General features: G+C 37.0%; 2 protein-coding genes across 4 annotated transcripts in view; both read left to right on the top strand.

Moving 5' to 3' along the window:
• The first annotated feature begins 3,416 nt into the window (after positions 1-3,416).
• On the top strand, positions 3,417-15,304 carry LOC144657273 (uncharacterized). 3 transcript variants are annotated; one of them, XM_078517596.1, is made up of 7 exons: positions 3,547-3,580; positions 5,126-5,233; positions 10,383-10,525; positions 11,200-11,273; positions 12,275-12,418; positions 13,281-13,475; positions 13,938-15,304. In XM_078517596.1, the coding sequence occupies exons 2-7, from the start codon at positions 5,214-5,216 to the stop codon at positions 14,157-14,159; spliced, it is 798 nt and encodes a 265-aa protein (XP_078373722.1). In that variant the 5' UTR covers positions 3,547-3,580; positions 5,126-5,213; the 3' UTR covers positions 14,160-15,304. The 3 variants fall into 3 exon arrangements, with proteins under 3 accessions (XP_078373720.1, XP_078373722.1, XP_078373721.1); XM_078517594.1 differs by lacking the exon at positions 5,126-5,233 and having other exon boundaries at positions 3,417-3,580; XM_078517595.1 differs by lacking the exons at positions 3,547-3,580; positions 5,126-5,233 and adding an exon at positions 7,605-7,898.
• Positions 6,742-15,885, top strand: part of LOC144657274 (large ribosomal subunit protein bL9-like) — a 79,310-nt gene continuing 70,166 nt past the window's right edge. The window contains exon 1 of the mRNA XM_078517597.1: positions 6,742-6,748. The gene's annotated coding sequence lies outside the window, so the exon portion shown is untranslated. The remainder of the gene's footprint in view (positions 6,749-15,885) is intronic.

Raw genomic sequence — 15,885 nt, 5'->3', positions numbered from 1 at the left:
ACCGCATTTATTTGCTGCCATGTAGCAATTACTAAATAGCCATCTGCTGTGTCCTATTAAACATGCTGTCAAATCAGTAAAGTGGGCATTGGCTAAAACTTTTTATTTCTTTTCTACAAGCGTTTTGACATCTTTACCCTTCCAATTTGGTGCTAGAATTTCATTTCTTAACCTTCGTGGTATGGTACAAAGTCATCAAATTAGCTTGAAACACTGTGGGTCCCAATTTCTCTGCCGAATGTTGAAAAAGCAAGCCTTTAGATTTCAAGAACTTTTTTCTCCGTCCTTTTTATTGAGTAGTAGAGAGCCAATTATAGTTTCCTATACGTCACTGTTTGCGCTTCGCGCCACTCGCTGCGTACGGAATAAGAAGACCTTCGCGGTATCTAATTATCGGCCTAGAACAAAACTCAATTTGTTCAGATGTATTCATTTAGGAGAAAGAAAAAAAAGAAAAAAGACGGAAATCAACTTTCTTGGTCTTTTTAATTAGACTTTTTAAAAAGTATCTTGTCCCCAAGAATCCGTTCTAGCAACTTTTTATGTATTGAGCAGTTTCTAGACCGAAGATTTCCGAAGATTCTCCGATTGTTGTGTGAAGGCCATACTAACGTTTCCGATCATTTTTCGAATGTTTTCGAAGATAAACGAGGTTTCCCGAAGACTTTGAGATGTTTCAAAGATGTTTGAACTTTCGATCGTTCAGCATTAAAAAACTCGTCAACAGGCAGACATGACTTCATCGGTTTCATCATGATTGTTCTCAGTGAAAGAAGTCTATTTAATTTAACGAGTTTTAGTCTTAAATTGTTTTAATGACAGTTCAGACAATCCTACTTCATAGTGCCTTTCTTGGGTAGCTTTTTTGTCGTCGGAGGGCAAAAAATGTAGACTCTGAAGTCGCCAATGTCAAAGATAACGTCAAAAACGATCTAAACAGCTTTTGGACCTCTATTAGTGGCGTTCTGAAGAGAGGAGGTTTGTTGAAGGTCCTACAACATATGACTTCACCAAATGCTAACCTGTTAAAACGATTTGTGAGAAGATCACGAGACGGAATATCTTGACAAACCAATTTTACGCTTCGCTCGCGATATTTTCGGCTTCAAAACGTGGGGGGATGCTTAGGGCCCCCCCCCCAAAAAAAAATTGTATATTCGCTGTTTGGGGGACTCAAAATATCTATTTGTATAAATGCAGCAAATGAGTTTTTTAATAATTGACGGTAACCTCAAGTTGTGGTTAGGGTGAAAGAAGGCTGATAACGAAAATTTATTTCGAGTTATTAAAATTAATCAAGCAGATTTATTTGTCAATGACACGCGACGTTCTGGTCGCGGCTCAAGTGCGAGACCAAAGCACGCTGGAATCGATGCCATTTGTAGATTCCTACGCAAAGGGCAGCGTCAATGGTTATTTACCAGAAGAAGCTCTTTCATTCATCAGATACTGTATATGAGTTGTAAATATAACTTGAGAAGAAAGATATAAAATGAATATTTTACCTTAGGAGTGAGATTAAACAAAGTTTGATCGTGTAAGACTTGCTTTTTTTTTTTAAAAAAAAAAAAAAAGGAAACACGTAAATACAACTTTATTTTCCACTCAGGCAAGGAATTAAATTGCGATTTTTATAATCCGCGTTGTATTAAAGTCTCTCCAAATCTTGTCCATCCTTGATTATTTATGACTATCTGTTATCTCTTTGGTAATAATTTTGCCTTAAAAAACTGTTATTTTGAGTCTTTGTGGATTCGAAGAGATTTTATGCATAGCAAAATCACTCCAAAGTAATCGATGTGACGCCTCTAAAAACAATGAGGGATATCTTATGATTTTTCAGTTTGACACAGCACGAAAATATAACAGCTAGTGCCCTGGTCACCACAGCAAGGGCTTTAACTGGGAGAATACATTTGTAAAGTAAGTAGATTTAGTAAACCTAACGGTACATAATACAACAAATGTAAAAAGAATTCTCCGAAAGTCAACACTCCTTTTGTCTCCTCTTGGGCTGCATGGGTTGTCTCCCCTTATTTTCTCTTGCTTCTTTTTCATATGCCTTTGCAGGTGGAGCTGTTTAATATTAAAAAGAGGCCTACTCTGTATGCAACCGTATGTATTTTCATTAAGACTTTACATGTTTTGCATGGCAGGGTTTTGTTTTTTATTGTAATAAAGTACGCTACATTTAAAAGAAAGCTAAAAGTAACGATAAAACTTATAAAAATTATCTCAAGTAAAATTATATTTGATTCCAACCAATCGCCCGCTTTCAACAGAAAAATGGATTTAATTTGTACCAACGGTTGCGAGGGTCGCGAGTTCTTTTTATTCAATTTTATTTTGGCGGGGGTTAGTGATTGTCCTTTCGCTTTAACCTAATGTTTTTGCATGCACAAGTTTGTTTATATTACATTTTTATCATTTTATCTCGGTATTTTCATTACGTCTGGCCTGATACATAAAATTGATATTGCTATGTAAATATGGTGCAACGCTCGCTATTCCTAATGGAAAGCTTGCGGTAGTCTTGTGATAATAATCGACTTGAAAATTGGAAACAACGTTTAGCTTCACATTTGTTCCGGTATTAGATTTATGCTTCCTGAGCAAGATGTTTAACAATCTCGACTTTTTATCCCAAGAGCGAGGAGTAAAAATATGTTATTTTATTGAACTATAACTGTTATGAATTGGGCCTGCTTGGTCTGATTCCTTTATTTGATTAACAACGCTGTACAAATTGTCAAGAAAGGCTTAAATATTTGACTATATCTGCTCAAGAAATTTAATTTTTAGTAAACTAAATGTCATAAAAAAAGTTTAGCTTTCAAGTGATAATATTATAGTAATCTCGCCAGCCAAAAAATTGTGCTTTGGGCAAAGAGTTTCAATCGCAAGAAAATGCAAAAGAAAAAATTGATTGTATGGTTGAATATAAATATTAACATATTCATTTGAAAACAGAAATGGCTATTTAAAACCCAGCTTGGTTTCTTGATTTTATCATGTCCAAACCTGTCTCAGCAGTGTGCTTATTGTTTAGCTTGTTATTAAAACTTTCAAATGCAGACATTGTTTTCGGATTAAAATTCAAATTCACTCCAAGAGGCTGGTTTTGCGTGACCCACGAAAAAATATTCGCAATTAGTAACAGCCCACATAAATCATTTTAGCCTTATAAATTTAGCTTAATTGTCCATAAATACTTATCATCGCATGATCTATGATCAAGGAGCCACATTTTCGGTGTTTTGAAGACTACTGTGTATTGTTACATCAAGCTTGTCTTGATATGTAAATTGTCAAGACTTTGCAGACCCTTATAAATATGGATTATTTACCAGAAAGTCAAGAATAAATGAGATTGATTTGAGAGTTGCCCGGCAGATAACCCAGAACGTCGCGTGATGACAAGCCTTCTGATCTTTAAATCAAAAGCAAAAAATATTTTTTGTCTTCCGGGTGGAGGAACTAAGAAATAACTGAACATATTTTTGTAACGGGCCTGAGAAATGGATTATAGCCCTCGGAGTGCGTTGTGTGCAAGACACGGACAATTATTTCCCTGTGTTGGGTAAGAAAATCTATCTCCATGTTTAGGTTCTATTTTTAGATTATATTTGTAATCACTCGACGTTTGCTTTTGTAGATCGTTCTCATAGAAAAAAATGACAAGCCATCCGCAGAACGCCTACCAAAACAAATTTTGAAAATGAATTTATATTATGAGTGTCAACATCGCCGAAAATAAACGAAAACTGAACCCATTTATACGACCTGGTCAGTTCAAATTTCCGCGTTAACAAGATTTATTTCGCTTTTATCGTTCTTCAGTCCAGACCTATATCAAAGCTGTTTTTTTAGCTATTCATTTCCTCTGGACCTTCAATTCTTCCGTAATACTCTAAGAATATTTTCCCAGTCACTGAACTGAATAAATAAACTAAAGCTAGCAAGCACCAAATCAGGATTTTAGAAATGATGACAATTTATTTCTTCCTGTGATAACCAACAGTGACGCCTTATGATAGATTTTGGAATTAATTGATCAAATTATTTCCTTGCAACAGTTTCTTATTCCTTCACGGAAGTTGCAAAGTTGGTTATTGTTATGTCTAAAACGACTTGGCTTTCCGTATATGAGATTTATGTCTTCCGGCTAATTGATATTGAGGGGTATTTACACTTTTTATGGCCTGGGAGTCGAAGAAATGGCGGAATGTTTTCACCTAGAGGTTTTCGTTGTTCGGTAGAAGGCGACTCTTTGACTCGCCGTCAGTATAAATATCGGTTTATTAAGATCGCATCGGAGGAATCAAGCCTCTTTGTGGTCTACGTGCGTAGAAGTACATTCTTTGCGCCAGATTCGTCTCTCGCCTTTAAATATATTGAGCCTGTAGAGGTGTCAAGTGTGAGTAAACACTGTCTACCTGCGCGCCCAATTCTTCCCTAGCTCCAGGGTCGTCTGAAAGTAGCTGTTGGCAAGAAGCTCTTCGGAGCCTATAATTTCTTTCGCTCCCTGTGGCACGAAGCTCTATTGTTTTCAGGGCTTGGGTCACTGTTCTGTTGTTTGTCTATTGTTTTCTTAGCCAATCCTGTTAAATCTTTCGAGGAGCTTCGTGGTGCGAAATTAGACCTAAAAAATTCCACACTGATGACGTAGCATTGCAATGTATCCGTCATGATTGGTCGCTCTTTGCGGTGTAAGGGCTTCCACTTCTGCTTACAGATAAGGCTTCAGATCATTTTCAAATAGTTAAAAAGCTCAATTTAGAAGTCAGATTTACTGTAGAAATGCAACAAGAACAAAGTTAGAGGGCAAGAAGTCAGTAATTTGGAAGCTTCCCACTACGAATTCGAAATTTCGTTTAGAAAGTTTTTACATGTCGGCAGTTTTTGTATTTACGAATCATATATGACATATAGAGTAAGAAATCTAACTTGGAATGGATTACATACCCACGGAAACTTGTTAACCAAAATACAGTTTCAGCCTTAACTACATTGGCAGAAAAAACGGGATTGTTTGAAACAATCTCGTTCCCAGGGCGTCTAGGAGCAGCAGTTGAATATTAATTGTTTAGATATAAATAATTCCAGAGCCTTTCACTTTCTGCAGCTGAACAATAGGATCGGAGGCTCCGGCTTGCCTTGACCAAACACTGATTAGGGTTTCTACAACCAAGCTCTCGCAACCTTACCACGCCATGGGTAGTACAAACTTTGGGTGAGATTATTTTTCTTATATGTTTTTAATTATTATTCTGTTCAGTCTTTGCCTCCTCTTCTCAGAAGCCATTTTTTGTTTTGGAGAGAAACAAACTCGTAAAGGTCAGACAGCAGTTTCACCATTTGACTTCAAAAAGCGTAAACAAAATTATTTTAAACCAAAAAAATTGGAAGGGGGGGGAAACGGGGGGGGGGGGAAAATTTTTTGGCCAAAATTTAAAAAAACAGAGCTAGTCTTCTTCAGGGCCAGTACTATAATATAAGGAAAAAGAACAAAAGCTATGTGAACAATTTTATAAGAGAATCAGTGTAAGAAAAAATACCAAATTTGTGCGGTTACTTGGAAGGAAGTAGAGACAAATTCCATCGAAAACAGATATTTATAATTTAGAAGTAAAGAATTTATCGTTAAAAAACGTCCAAATGATAAATATTAATAGTTATAAAAAGACACTTTTAAGAGTAATTTAACATGCTTAACATTGTGGTAACGTGGTACTCGTGTAACATTAGAGAAACGCCTTATTTTTGCTTGTTATAATTTCCTAGGGGTACATTTGCACTTTACGTTTAGCTTTTATCCCACGCAGGTGTTCAAATTTATTTAGCTTATGGTATTTAAATAGACTGAATTTGTCCGCGTGTAAATCAACACAAATCCACATTCAAGTTATTTGAGTTTTGGTCCAAATTAACACAGTTTTGAGGTGGTATTTTTAGTTTTAGATGAATTTCTTTCCGAAAAGATTATCAAATGCAGCCATGCTGGTGAATAACTGAACATATTTTTCAAGTATTGCATGATCAGACGATACCACAAAGGAAGTTCTTGTATTAGTAACGGTTTAGTGGTTAATTTTGCCACACCAGTAAAAACTAAAAAGAAAATTCTAAAATAGAAAATTCTGTGACATAAAGATGTGTTGTTAGTTTTTTTCCATTAATACAGTTTTTCTTCCTTTGTCTTCCTGAGGCAATGGCCTTAAATTTGTAAGTTGCTAATGATAGCCCTGTTTTTTCGCATCAGAAAAGGCAATTCTGACATCTGTTTATTAGGCCTCAATTTATCTATTTTTACTTTTACCGTACGTAAAAATGTTTAAAAATATTACAATGTGTTCTTGAATTTTCTGGCTAGGGAAGTTTTAGAAAGCTGGTCTTTAGGAAGTTGCACTAACAAAACAAAGGGAAGATTACGCAAGATAAGAGAGCTATATAGTTTCCCCAAGAAGTTTCATATAAATAAGATAGCAAGCGCTGTACGTAATTCGGCCATCTTGAATATATTATTTACGATAGCCTTGGGAAGTAGTATGTCAATAAATATTTATAAGATTTTATTTCGGAATATTTAAATAAGTAAACGTAAAAGACCTGAAAAAAATGGTACCATTTTGGATCGCCACATTTGTAGTAAATATTTTCAGTTTTTCACCCGTGACTTTAATTTCGCCTGTTGGGAGGGGTCACGAAAATTTACATTGAGCAACTGAAATACAATAGACTTCAATATGTCAAGATCCTTAAAAAGATCATTTCGTCTTATTAGAGGGGAAAATACATAAAGTTGCAAGGCAAATAAGGTTTCAGGTTTCAACACCATTCTAAATGCTTCTGAGCGAACTCAAACTTGAAGCTATTGAAAGATCAAAATTCGAAAGTGCGCATTATACCAGAGAAACTACGGCAACCTCCCGCTAAAATTTCTTCGAAATTGTTTGTTCGTGACAAAAAAAATATCAATTGTATGTTCTAAGACGCCGCAGAGGCGCGTTTTCTTAAATTGCTCTTGATGAAAAACATGACTGCGTAGCAGAACGATTTTTTTGTTCACATTTAAGGAAATATGAAAGCCTGAATCCATAATTACGCACGTGGCTTCGATGATTAAATGAATAAATTAGGTTTGTTTTAAGCGGAACTCTTTTCCGAGGCGGCTTGTCTTAAAATCTATGTGTTTTCAGCTGAAACACGTACACATTCGTACTGATAAAAAATACTGATAAATTCCATCTAAAAAAATCCCCATTTTCCAATGAAATAAACCCATTTTAGTATGAAAAAAGATCGAAGCATTAAAACCATCGACTGCATGGTTTATTTTCCTCTTCTCAAATTGCAGACGAATACTAAACTCCCAAGAAATAAAATACCCTTTAAAATAGAAACTTATTCGTAGAATCAGATATGAACGCGCGTCTGTCTAATTTGCTGTCATATACTATGTTCGCTAAGTTTCCGGCTCAGATATAACTAAAAAGAACTAGCTGAGATTCCTTCCTTACCAAATGACACTCGAAATTGAAAGAAAAATTGGTAGAATTTTCCACGAAAGAATAAAGCTAGCATCATGCAAATACCAGATGTCCCAGACGTTTACAATGTTTGACACTTTTGGAAAAACAACAGAACACTCAATCCATCACAAAGTGTGACAATGCCAAAAGATTGTGCGCTAAATTTGTCACGGATGACGTCACGCGTCCATCAAAGTGTTTTGCATTTTATGGGCTTAAATTGAGCTGCAAAAAAAGACCAATTCAAATAAAAGCTGACTCCTCAGGTAAAAGGTCGCAGCACAACTTCCTAAAATCCTAAATTCGGAAGACCCTCGTGGTTATTTGCAAACTGAGAAAGATGGTTCTTCGTTTTAGTCCATTCAGGTAAGATATTTTGCGCATGTAATTGTTTTGGAATTTTTTAGAAGAAAGCTCGCTCTAGGCGTAAAGCCTTTGAAATGCCCGTTGACCCACGGTTGCAATATTTTTTCGTCTCACATTGCAAATTTGATTGAGACTGCGAATCATTGAATTTCTTTATAGGTTGTCATTTTTTTATATTCTATGTATCAAGGCGAAAAATTTCACTACATTGAAGTAAACAATAAATTTAATCGTTTCACTCGAAATTTTCAACAGCACAAAAAAATCCATCGAGCTAAACCACATAGCGTAAAGAGATTATTAAAATTTAATTGAGTTGTGAATATTCTCAGTGGCACGTTCATAAAAGCAAGCTTTGATTACGCGAAAATTCACAAGACAGAAAAACCGGAGGTCGTGGACAAAACGATATTTCCTTTTAACTTAGAATAGTTAATGTAACAAGTTTTTGCCTGCGAACAGCATGTTTCTAATCTGTTTTAATTAAAATTCAGCACGTTCGCGCCGCGCACATGTTAAAAGTCCAATTTCATTTTAGCCCACAGAAATTTTGTCAGATTTTTTTTTTTCTTTTTTTTTACGCAAATCTTTGATCCATTAAAAATTTACTTAATTTTTCCCATCGGAAATGATGCCGTTTTATGCAGTTTTCAAGGGACAAACAGACCCGATATTTTGACCTGGCGATGAATACTATGCACACAATTGACCGTTTAAAAATAGAATACAATTTCAAAGCTTTAGTGGAAATAAAATCATCCTACGCGATCGAGCGTTAACTGGAAAGAATTTATTAAGTATCAAGTAGAAATTTATGAGGCAGAGTTAAAACGTGCTCGCTTGCAAGGAAACATTAATTATTCAGCGTTAAATTGTACTGAGAGTTCGCACAATTATATTAATCAAACTGATCTGAACGAAAAACACATCGATTAAAACTCGGTGTTATTTTCATTTGGCTCCGTGACGCACTTATGACGTCAAAGCAGTTGACATTGTTGATATTCGCGTGCGCCTACGTGCAACAAAAACTTGTATTAACTGTCTCTTTATCAAAGCTATTAATATAACACGATGATTTATGGCTGATTTTCGTTAATCGTGCAGTGCTTTGTCATCGAAGATCGACTGACTACTTTTATGTTTATGAAACGAGCTAGATTAGCTTTTCGCATAACGCTGTTTAATAGGCGCTAAGCTCCATAATTTCAGTACCTTTGTTTTTCATTAGGTATATCCTGGGTTACCCTTTGTCCCCGATCTCACAAAGTAATATTTACCAACTACTTCGCATATTTTAAACGATTTCTCTGGATCAATTGCGCCTCTCAGCGCGTTGTATTTTTCCCGGTTTCGTGACGAAACCAAACAAAGTGCTTTTGTATCTTCAAACAATACCGAACTGAATCGAATTACTAATTTCGATCTTCTTCCGATCTGTTCTGTCGTAGTCCCGTCTTACTATAATAGACCGCTCTCACGGTGACGCCAGCTCAAAGGAACTAGGACAATTCACTGAGTTTTTCCTTTGTTAAAATCCACAATGCGTTGGACAAATGTTGGATCTGAACAGACAATAGTGGGATTTAGTAATTATAGAAGTTGAACATGTGACGGTCGCGCGCATTGTAATAATAATAATAATGACATAGACCAAGCATCGGGTTCTACGACACGGAAAAGGCGGCCTGCCTTTGATTTTGTTTACTTCCCGTTTTCATGTGATTTTCTTGCTTGGTCAATGCATACATCTATTTTTAAAGAAACGGGAAAAATTTGTAGGCTCAGATCAAACGACGAGGTTAAAACTTCCCACTTTTATGTAAAAGTGGCAGACTGAAACGTGGGGTCTTTTGCCATATGCGGAAAAATTAAAATAAACAAAAAAGCGATCTCAAGTCACTCTGTTGACAGAGAAGGACTATGTTTACTAAATAATGTTTTCCTCTAGATAAAACGTGTCCAAGAAAACGTTGTCCTTTTTTTAAGTTGGACAACATTTATTAAATCGCTTATCTTTGGCAAACATATATGCTTTCAGATGTGCTTTCAGATGTGCTTTCAGATGATCTAACTTAAAAGGACTGATTGATATCGATTATTTTTTTTTTCCCCTGTTCCGTCTTCCTCGTTTAATACTTTTTGACTTAATGTGCCAAAAATTGATTAAATGCCCAAAAGAATCGATTAAGGCCAAATTCGTCAATGGGCTCAAACATGATTTTTTGGCTGAAAACTTGTACTAATTAAAAGTTGTGCTAAACCAAAATGTTTTTTTTTTCGAGAAAGATAAAACAACAGCGCGGCAACTAAAGACGACAACATATCCCGACGTGGCATCGTTTCAAAATTGCGTGTGGGTTTTCTTTCTTTCGCAGAGGCACAGGGTCCCCAAATAAAAGTCCTTTGTGGGTCCCTGCGAAAACGCTTTAGATAAGCTCCTAGCCGTGACTAATGTTTTTTTCTTTTGTCTTTTCTTTTAAGATTTCCTAGCTGGTCATTCGCCGACTGGGCGCAGTTTGAGCTCGATACTTTAGAAGATATTTTCAAGAGATCGGACTGGCAAGAAACAGCACTGAAACCTGCTTTGTCCTCGATTCTCGCCCCAGCTCTCTGCGCCGTTTATGGTAAGCAGTTGCGAAAGGAGTGGGAATAGTAGTCCTCGATTCTCCATCGAGCTAAAAGATTTTTATTTTATTTTGCATCAATGTTTAATCAGAGCCAATTTGTAAATTTCTGAAATTTTGAGGTGGGGTTATACGTGTAGATTTTGAGAAAAACGCCATTGAAACTATTAGTGCCCAGTCCTCTCTTAAGCACCCGGTCGTTCATTTTGGCTGTTTATTGATTGTTTATTAGCATTTTTATTGTTCAAATGCCGTATATGATGGTTGTACGCTGTAAAAAAACGGCAGTAAGAGAAAGATAAAACATTTCTGAACATTTTAAAAGAGAGTTAAAAGTTTAACTCATTTACCCCCTCAAAACTGCAGTAAGCCACCTTAATTTATTGGCTATATCCAAAATTTGTTCTAGAAATCCTGCCAATTGCAACCGCCATTATATCAAGTATAATGTACATCAAAATCTTCCCACGCTGCTGAAAACGTATTTAATTCTACTGCTTATTTATTAAGTCTAGTACAGATTGTGCCAGCCACTTGCTCCATCAGCTAAGGTCTTTCAACTAACATGATGTACAAAACTTTGAAACGTGTTTTCTTTCTAAATTCACATCCTGAGTTTTATTTTCTTGATAAAAGAGCCATTTAAATGATTATGCATCCATTTTCCTCTTCAGCAACTTATGACGATAAGTCAATCTCTAATCTAGAAGATGATGGCGTCATTTGGGATCAGCATTACACACTCAAGGTGGGTATTGAGCAGTTTTCAATTGTGTCTTAAAACCAAAACCAAAGTAATCACTCTAGCGAATCACTAAGAAGACAGGCAATTCAAATAACCAATCAAAACTCGAAACAAATTTATGAAGCCGACACGAAGCGCCGGAAAACGTGCGCATGCGAGTCACGATTGGTTTGAGTTTTACTTCTGATTGGCCTAGAAAGTGGCGCGAGAGTTTTAAACCAATCACCAAGCGTAGTATAAAACCAATGCAAACTCGATTAACTTTGGCCACTCAAAGTGAAAACCGCATTAAACATTCCCTTCCAAGGAAAAATCTTGCGCGTGGTCCGAAAACAGTCACCCCACAGCATTAACGTTTATATGGTGCCTAACGAAAACCGCAGCTTATTTCAATTTCCTAGAACATGAAGTCGCTTAGAACTAGTAGTTGTCTCCCTACTAAGTTTGAAAGCTCAATCTCCTCGTTGACGTTTTCTGTTATTTAGATTAAGAGTGAAGTGTTTGCGGCCATCTAGTAAAAGTCGCAATAGCCTCATCCTCGGAGACTCAGGGGGCAGTTAGTGGGGCGAAACGATCCCACCCCCCAGAAAACCAAAATGACTAAAATCGCGCCAGTGAGGTATTATTACCATATTGGGCCCAGAGTCCTTTACTTTTCACCATGCATAGCAAATTAAACTTGTGGGGGAGACCAGGGAACGAGTTGTGACAAAGTACCACTCCAGGGTTCGGCAAAAAGTGCCGTCCGGTCGTCCGTCGGGCAAGAAATTATTAATTCTCATTTGCCCGATGGACAAGGGCTCAGGCAAGTCATGATCATGTGCGAACATAATGATACTGGAAAGTTAACTAAGACAATGGCCCCGGCCAAGCAAACTTTGATAGCTGCTCGACCGAAGGGCAAGCTGGAATTGAAGTTTTTTTCTTCCTAGCCCTACCACTCTCATTCCACAACCAAGAGTATGTTATTTTGATGTAAAATCGTGTTTTTTTTTCGTCCACAGGATTTGTCTAGCATTGAAGTTAAGATACAGAGAGCGGACAGTCCCACGTCCCCAAGAGACAGTTTTTTCCTCCCGATTGCTGATGACCGAGAGAGGCCTCGGTCACCTGAATTACTGTATCCGCCCATTGCCAACATAGCTGAGGTAATCAGATGCATATGTTTGAAATTGACAATTACCGTAAATGATCTAATAAACGCCCACTCTCAAATAAACGCCTCGTAACCAATTAACGCTCCCCCTGAGGTGTAAAGTTTGTATTAGACGCCCCCCTCTTATAAACACCCCGTGTGTAATAGACGCCCCCTCCAAGGATCGCCTCAAAAACGAAGGTAACAACATACACTCCCTAAGAGTAATTTCATGTAATTTATCTAGTTTCTTGCTTGATTCGAAGATGAAAACATCAATAGCAAACTATGAACGACATCTTTAGGCTTAGCATTTGCGCAGTTTAGGATACTCTCCTCTATACCAACTCTGTTTTCTATCTTACTCCGCGAGCAAACTTTGTGTCTTATTTGTTCTGATCTGTTGACATGGTTTCAGTTAAAGTTAAATAAACGCCTCTCTCTTATAAACGCCTCATATCTATTTCACGCCCCCTGTGGGACCCCTAAAATTCAATAGACGCCCCGGGCGTTTATTAGATCATTTACGGTAAACAAACAACAGACCTACTTAACGAAAAGGGAGTCCTTCAATCATTGCCCTCTTCTGCTTATTTAGTCACTGTATTATTTTTTGCTCAAAAATAAACAGTGCTAAAATAATCCAAGCACGTTCGAATTCGCGAAGACGTTGTTTTTTTTGTAATTCATCTCACACATGCACCTAAACTTGACATTTGAGCCTTAAATGTTTCAAGGAAGTTGCCCGAAGCAAACAAAAATCTTTCTCGCGACTAACCAACAACATTTCAAAGTAAATATTTAATTTACACCAAAAATTCAGTGTAGGAATGTAAATAAGATCGAATACAATATGATTTTTCTCCTTTTGGTAGACAAAAGAAAAGCTTCCACCGCCGTGCGATTCCGGAAGATCTTCGCCAATCTTCGTGTCAGGATACGAAGCCGAGCGACAAAGAAACGATATCAAGCAATTTGGGAGAGAGGTAGCGTCTAAACTCGCCGAGAGAAGGGCTGAATACGCCAAACGAAGAATGAATCAACTTCAGGAAGAAAGTGAAATAATTGAGGTGAGAATTATACACTTAGTACCGCGTTTTTCCCAAGGTGGTAAAATCTGCATACAACGGAATTCAACTAAAACAAATCACCTTTCCTGGGCATCTGTGGACGAATTTACTTTAGTGGTAAAGGTTAAGTCTGCTATCGAGCTTAGTGGCCCATCAGGCCGGAGCTTATCCCATTTCCGTAGCATGAAGAGACTAGGAGTATTTCTACTCCCCCTGGATGGGTTGCTAGTCTATCGTAGGGTTACCCCCAGCAGTTAATTCGCCGGTACCCATTTATACACCTGGGCGTATGGGAGTACAGGTGTCCTGTCCAAGAACACAACACAATGACCCCATGCAGCCAGCGCTCGAATCCGGACCGCTCGATCCGGGGTCCAGCGCATAAACCATATTAGGCCGCCGCGCCTCTCACATGGGCGAATTTGTTTTAATGGGAAACTTCATTTATTTTCGATATTTTAGCGCAACATAGAGGATGCAGTCAAGAGCAAAGTAAAGCAGCTTCAAATGGCGGACACTTTAGAGAAAGACGGAACATTCTTAAAGGACAGGAGAGCAAAGCTATGGAGACGATGCGCAAACATGGCTGAAATCCTGGCCAAGGAGGAGACAGAGGCGACATTATGGCAGAAGAGATACAAAGAAGCCATTTCAGTTGTATCCGGGAACTGCTCGTTTTTCTGATCACGCGTCATTCTGCCCGAAGAGACAAGAACGAAGCTAGTCATAAGGACGAGGTTGTCCATGAGAACGTCCATGGTCACGTGAACGAAACAAGCCGCGAGAACGAGGCTGGTGGAGTAAATTCGAACCCAGACCATCGCAGCTCCTGGTCCCCGAAAAGTAAAATGAGGAGAAAAGGAAAAAAATTCTTAAGTCTCATTTTGTACATTCTTTGACGAATTTATATACAATTAGATCTTAGTGAAAGATCTCTACGGAAAGCACTGAGCCGTAAAAGAGCTCATCTTATATTGAACAGACTATTTATTGTATATATACATTTGATAAAAACGGACTAGTTCCGAAAAATATTTCACTGCGAGTACGGTATCTTCCTTTTTTGAAATCTTTCTCAAGCACAGAAAACAAACAAGGATTGATGTACTTTGCATGACGATGGTAGACAAAGCCTACCGAAAAAGAAAATTAAGAAACATTTTTTTAAAAAAATTCTTAACAAAAAATTCAATATCAAGTCATTTATAATAATTTATATTTCTTTGCGCAGTACTGATCAGGATGAGGATTTGACAGCATAGGAAAATAAAACTTTTTTCACGTGAAGTCTGTTAAGTTTTTGGGAACAATTTTTTAATATTGAAAAATAATGTTAATTTAATCTAATTGTTTTTCTTAACACAGTATATCTTATTCGCATATGAAATAAATCAGAGCTCTGAACTGCGAGAATAGAATTTAAGCGAAGCATGATCTATGTCGGTAGCGCAGAAAAAACACTTTCACAAGATCCACATTCTGGCTGTGACAAGACTTGCAATTGACAATGTGTGTCACTAGTTAAATTTATTCAGTTTGTAATCAATAAATAGCTAGTTGACAGACCTACTATTATGAACCTTCAGCAGGTGACCTTCGCCTCCGCTTTTATGAAATTAAACCCAGTTAAAAAGTTTATTTAAAAGACGTGTTAGATAAATAAAGATCCACGATTCAGGAAACATGCGATCAGGTTTTTTTTTTCTTCCGTGCTCTGATGTGCTCTCAGTAGCGAGTCGCGCGAAAAGTTAAAATTAAAAACAAAATTTTCGCAAGCCTGATTTACCGGTTAGGATTCTGGTTGTTAACACAATAAAGCTGCTTTATTCTTTGAATAGTTTACTGTTGTATTTGTATTCTTAAAAATATTCCTCACTGTTTTGCGACGATCTCCGCTAACAAAGGTATGTTCGTGTAAACTACGCGATCAACACGCGCGGAAGCATTTTCCCCCGCGCGCGCAAAATAAAGTTCAGGGCGCAACTAAATTAAACTGAAACAAAACTTTCTTTCACATTCTCCTTACAAAGAAGATTAAAATCACCGAAGTTTGTGATAGCCTGCGAATAGGCTAAGTTTGTGAATATGTAAATAACAATTGACTTCTAAAAAAAATTATGATATTCATAAACATGAAAACTTTTTATTTAGTTGAACTCGGAAGCGAGATCGATAAGCAGTTAGTTTAAAATAAAACTTATTCTTTTAATTCAGTTTTTTATTGTGATAAGCAATTTTACTAAGCAATTAATTTCCGCAATTTCATTGAGAAAAAATCGCCTTCAAAAGAAGTCAAAGAAGAAGACTCAACTGCGCATGCGTATAACCACAGTTAAACAAAAATTATTGCAATGCAATTATTTTACTCGTTTCGACAATTCTTTTCACAGTTCGCATTTGAAGCTCGCGA

The sequence above is a fragment of the Oculina patagonica genome, chromosome 6, assembly GCF_052425735.1.
Source record: "Oculina patagonica isolate OP01 chromosome 6, crgOcupat, whole genome shotgun sequence".
Lineage (NCBI taxonomy): Eukaryota > Metazoa > Cnidaria > Anthozoa > Scleractinia > Oculinidae > Oculina > Oculina patagonica.
Note: the sequence above shows the minus strand (reverse complement) of the source record. Positions and strands in the feature narration are given on the sequence as shown.

Coding starts and splice junctions, on each gene's coding strand:
- LOC144657273 (XM_078517594.1), top strand. CDS start 3,519: ATGGATTATAGCCCTCGGAGTGCGTTGTGTGCAAGACACGGACAATTA. Junction 3,581..10,382: donor CAATTATTTCCCTGTGTTGG/GTAAGAAAATCT, acceptor TTTTCTTTTAAG/ATTTCCTAGCTGGTCATTCG. Junction 12,419..13,280: donor CCATTGCCAACATAGCTGAG/GTAATCAGATGC, acceptor TCCTTTTGGTAG/ACAAAAGAAAAGCTTCCACC.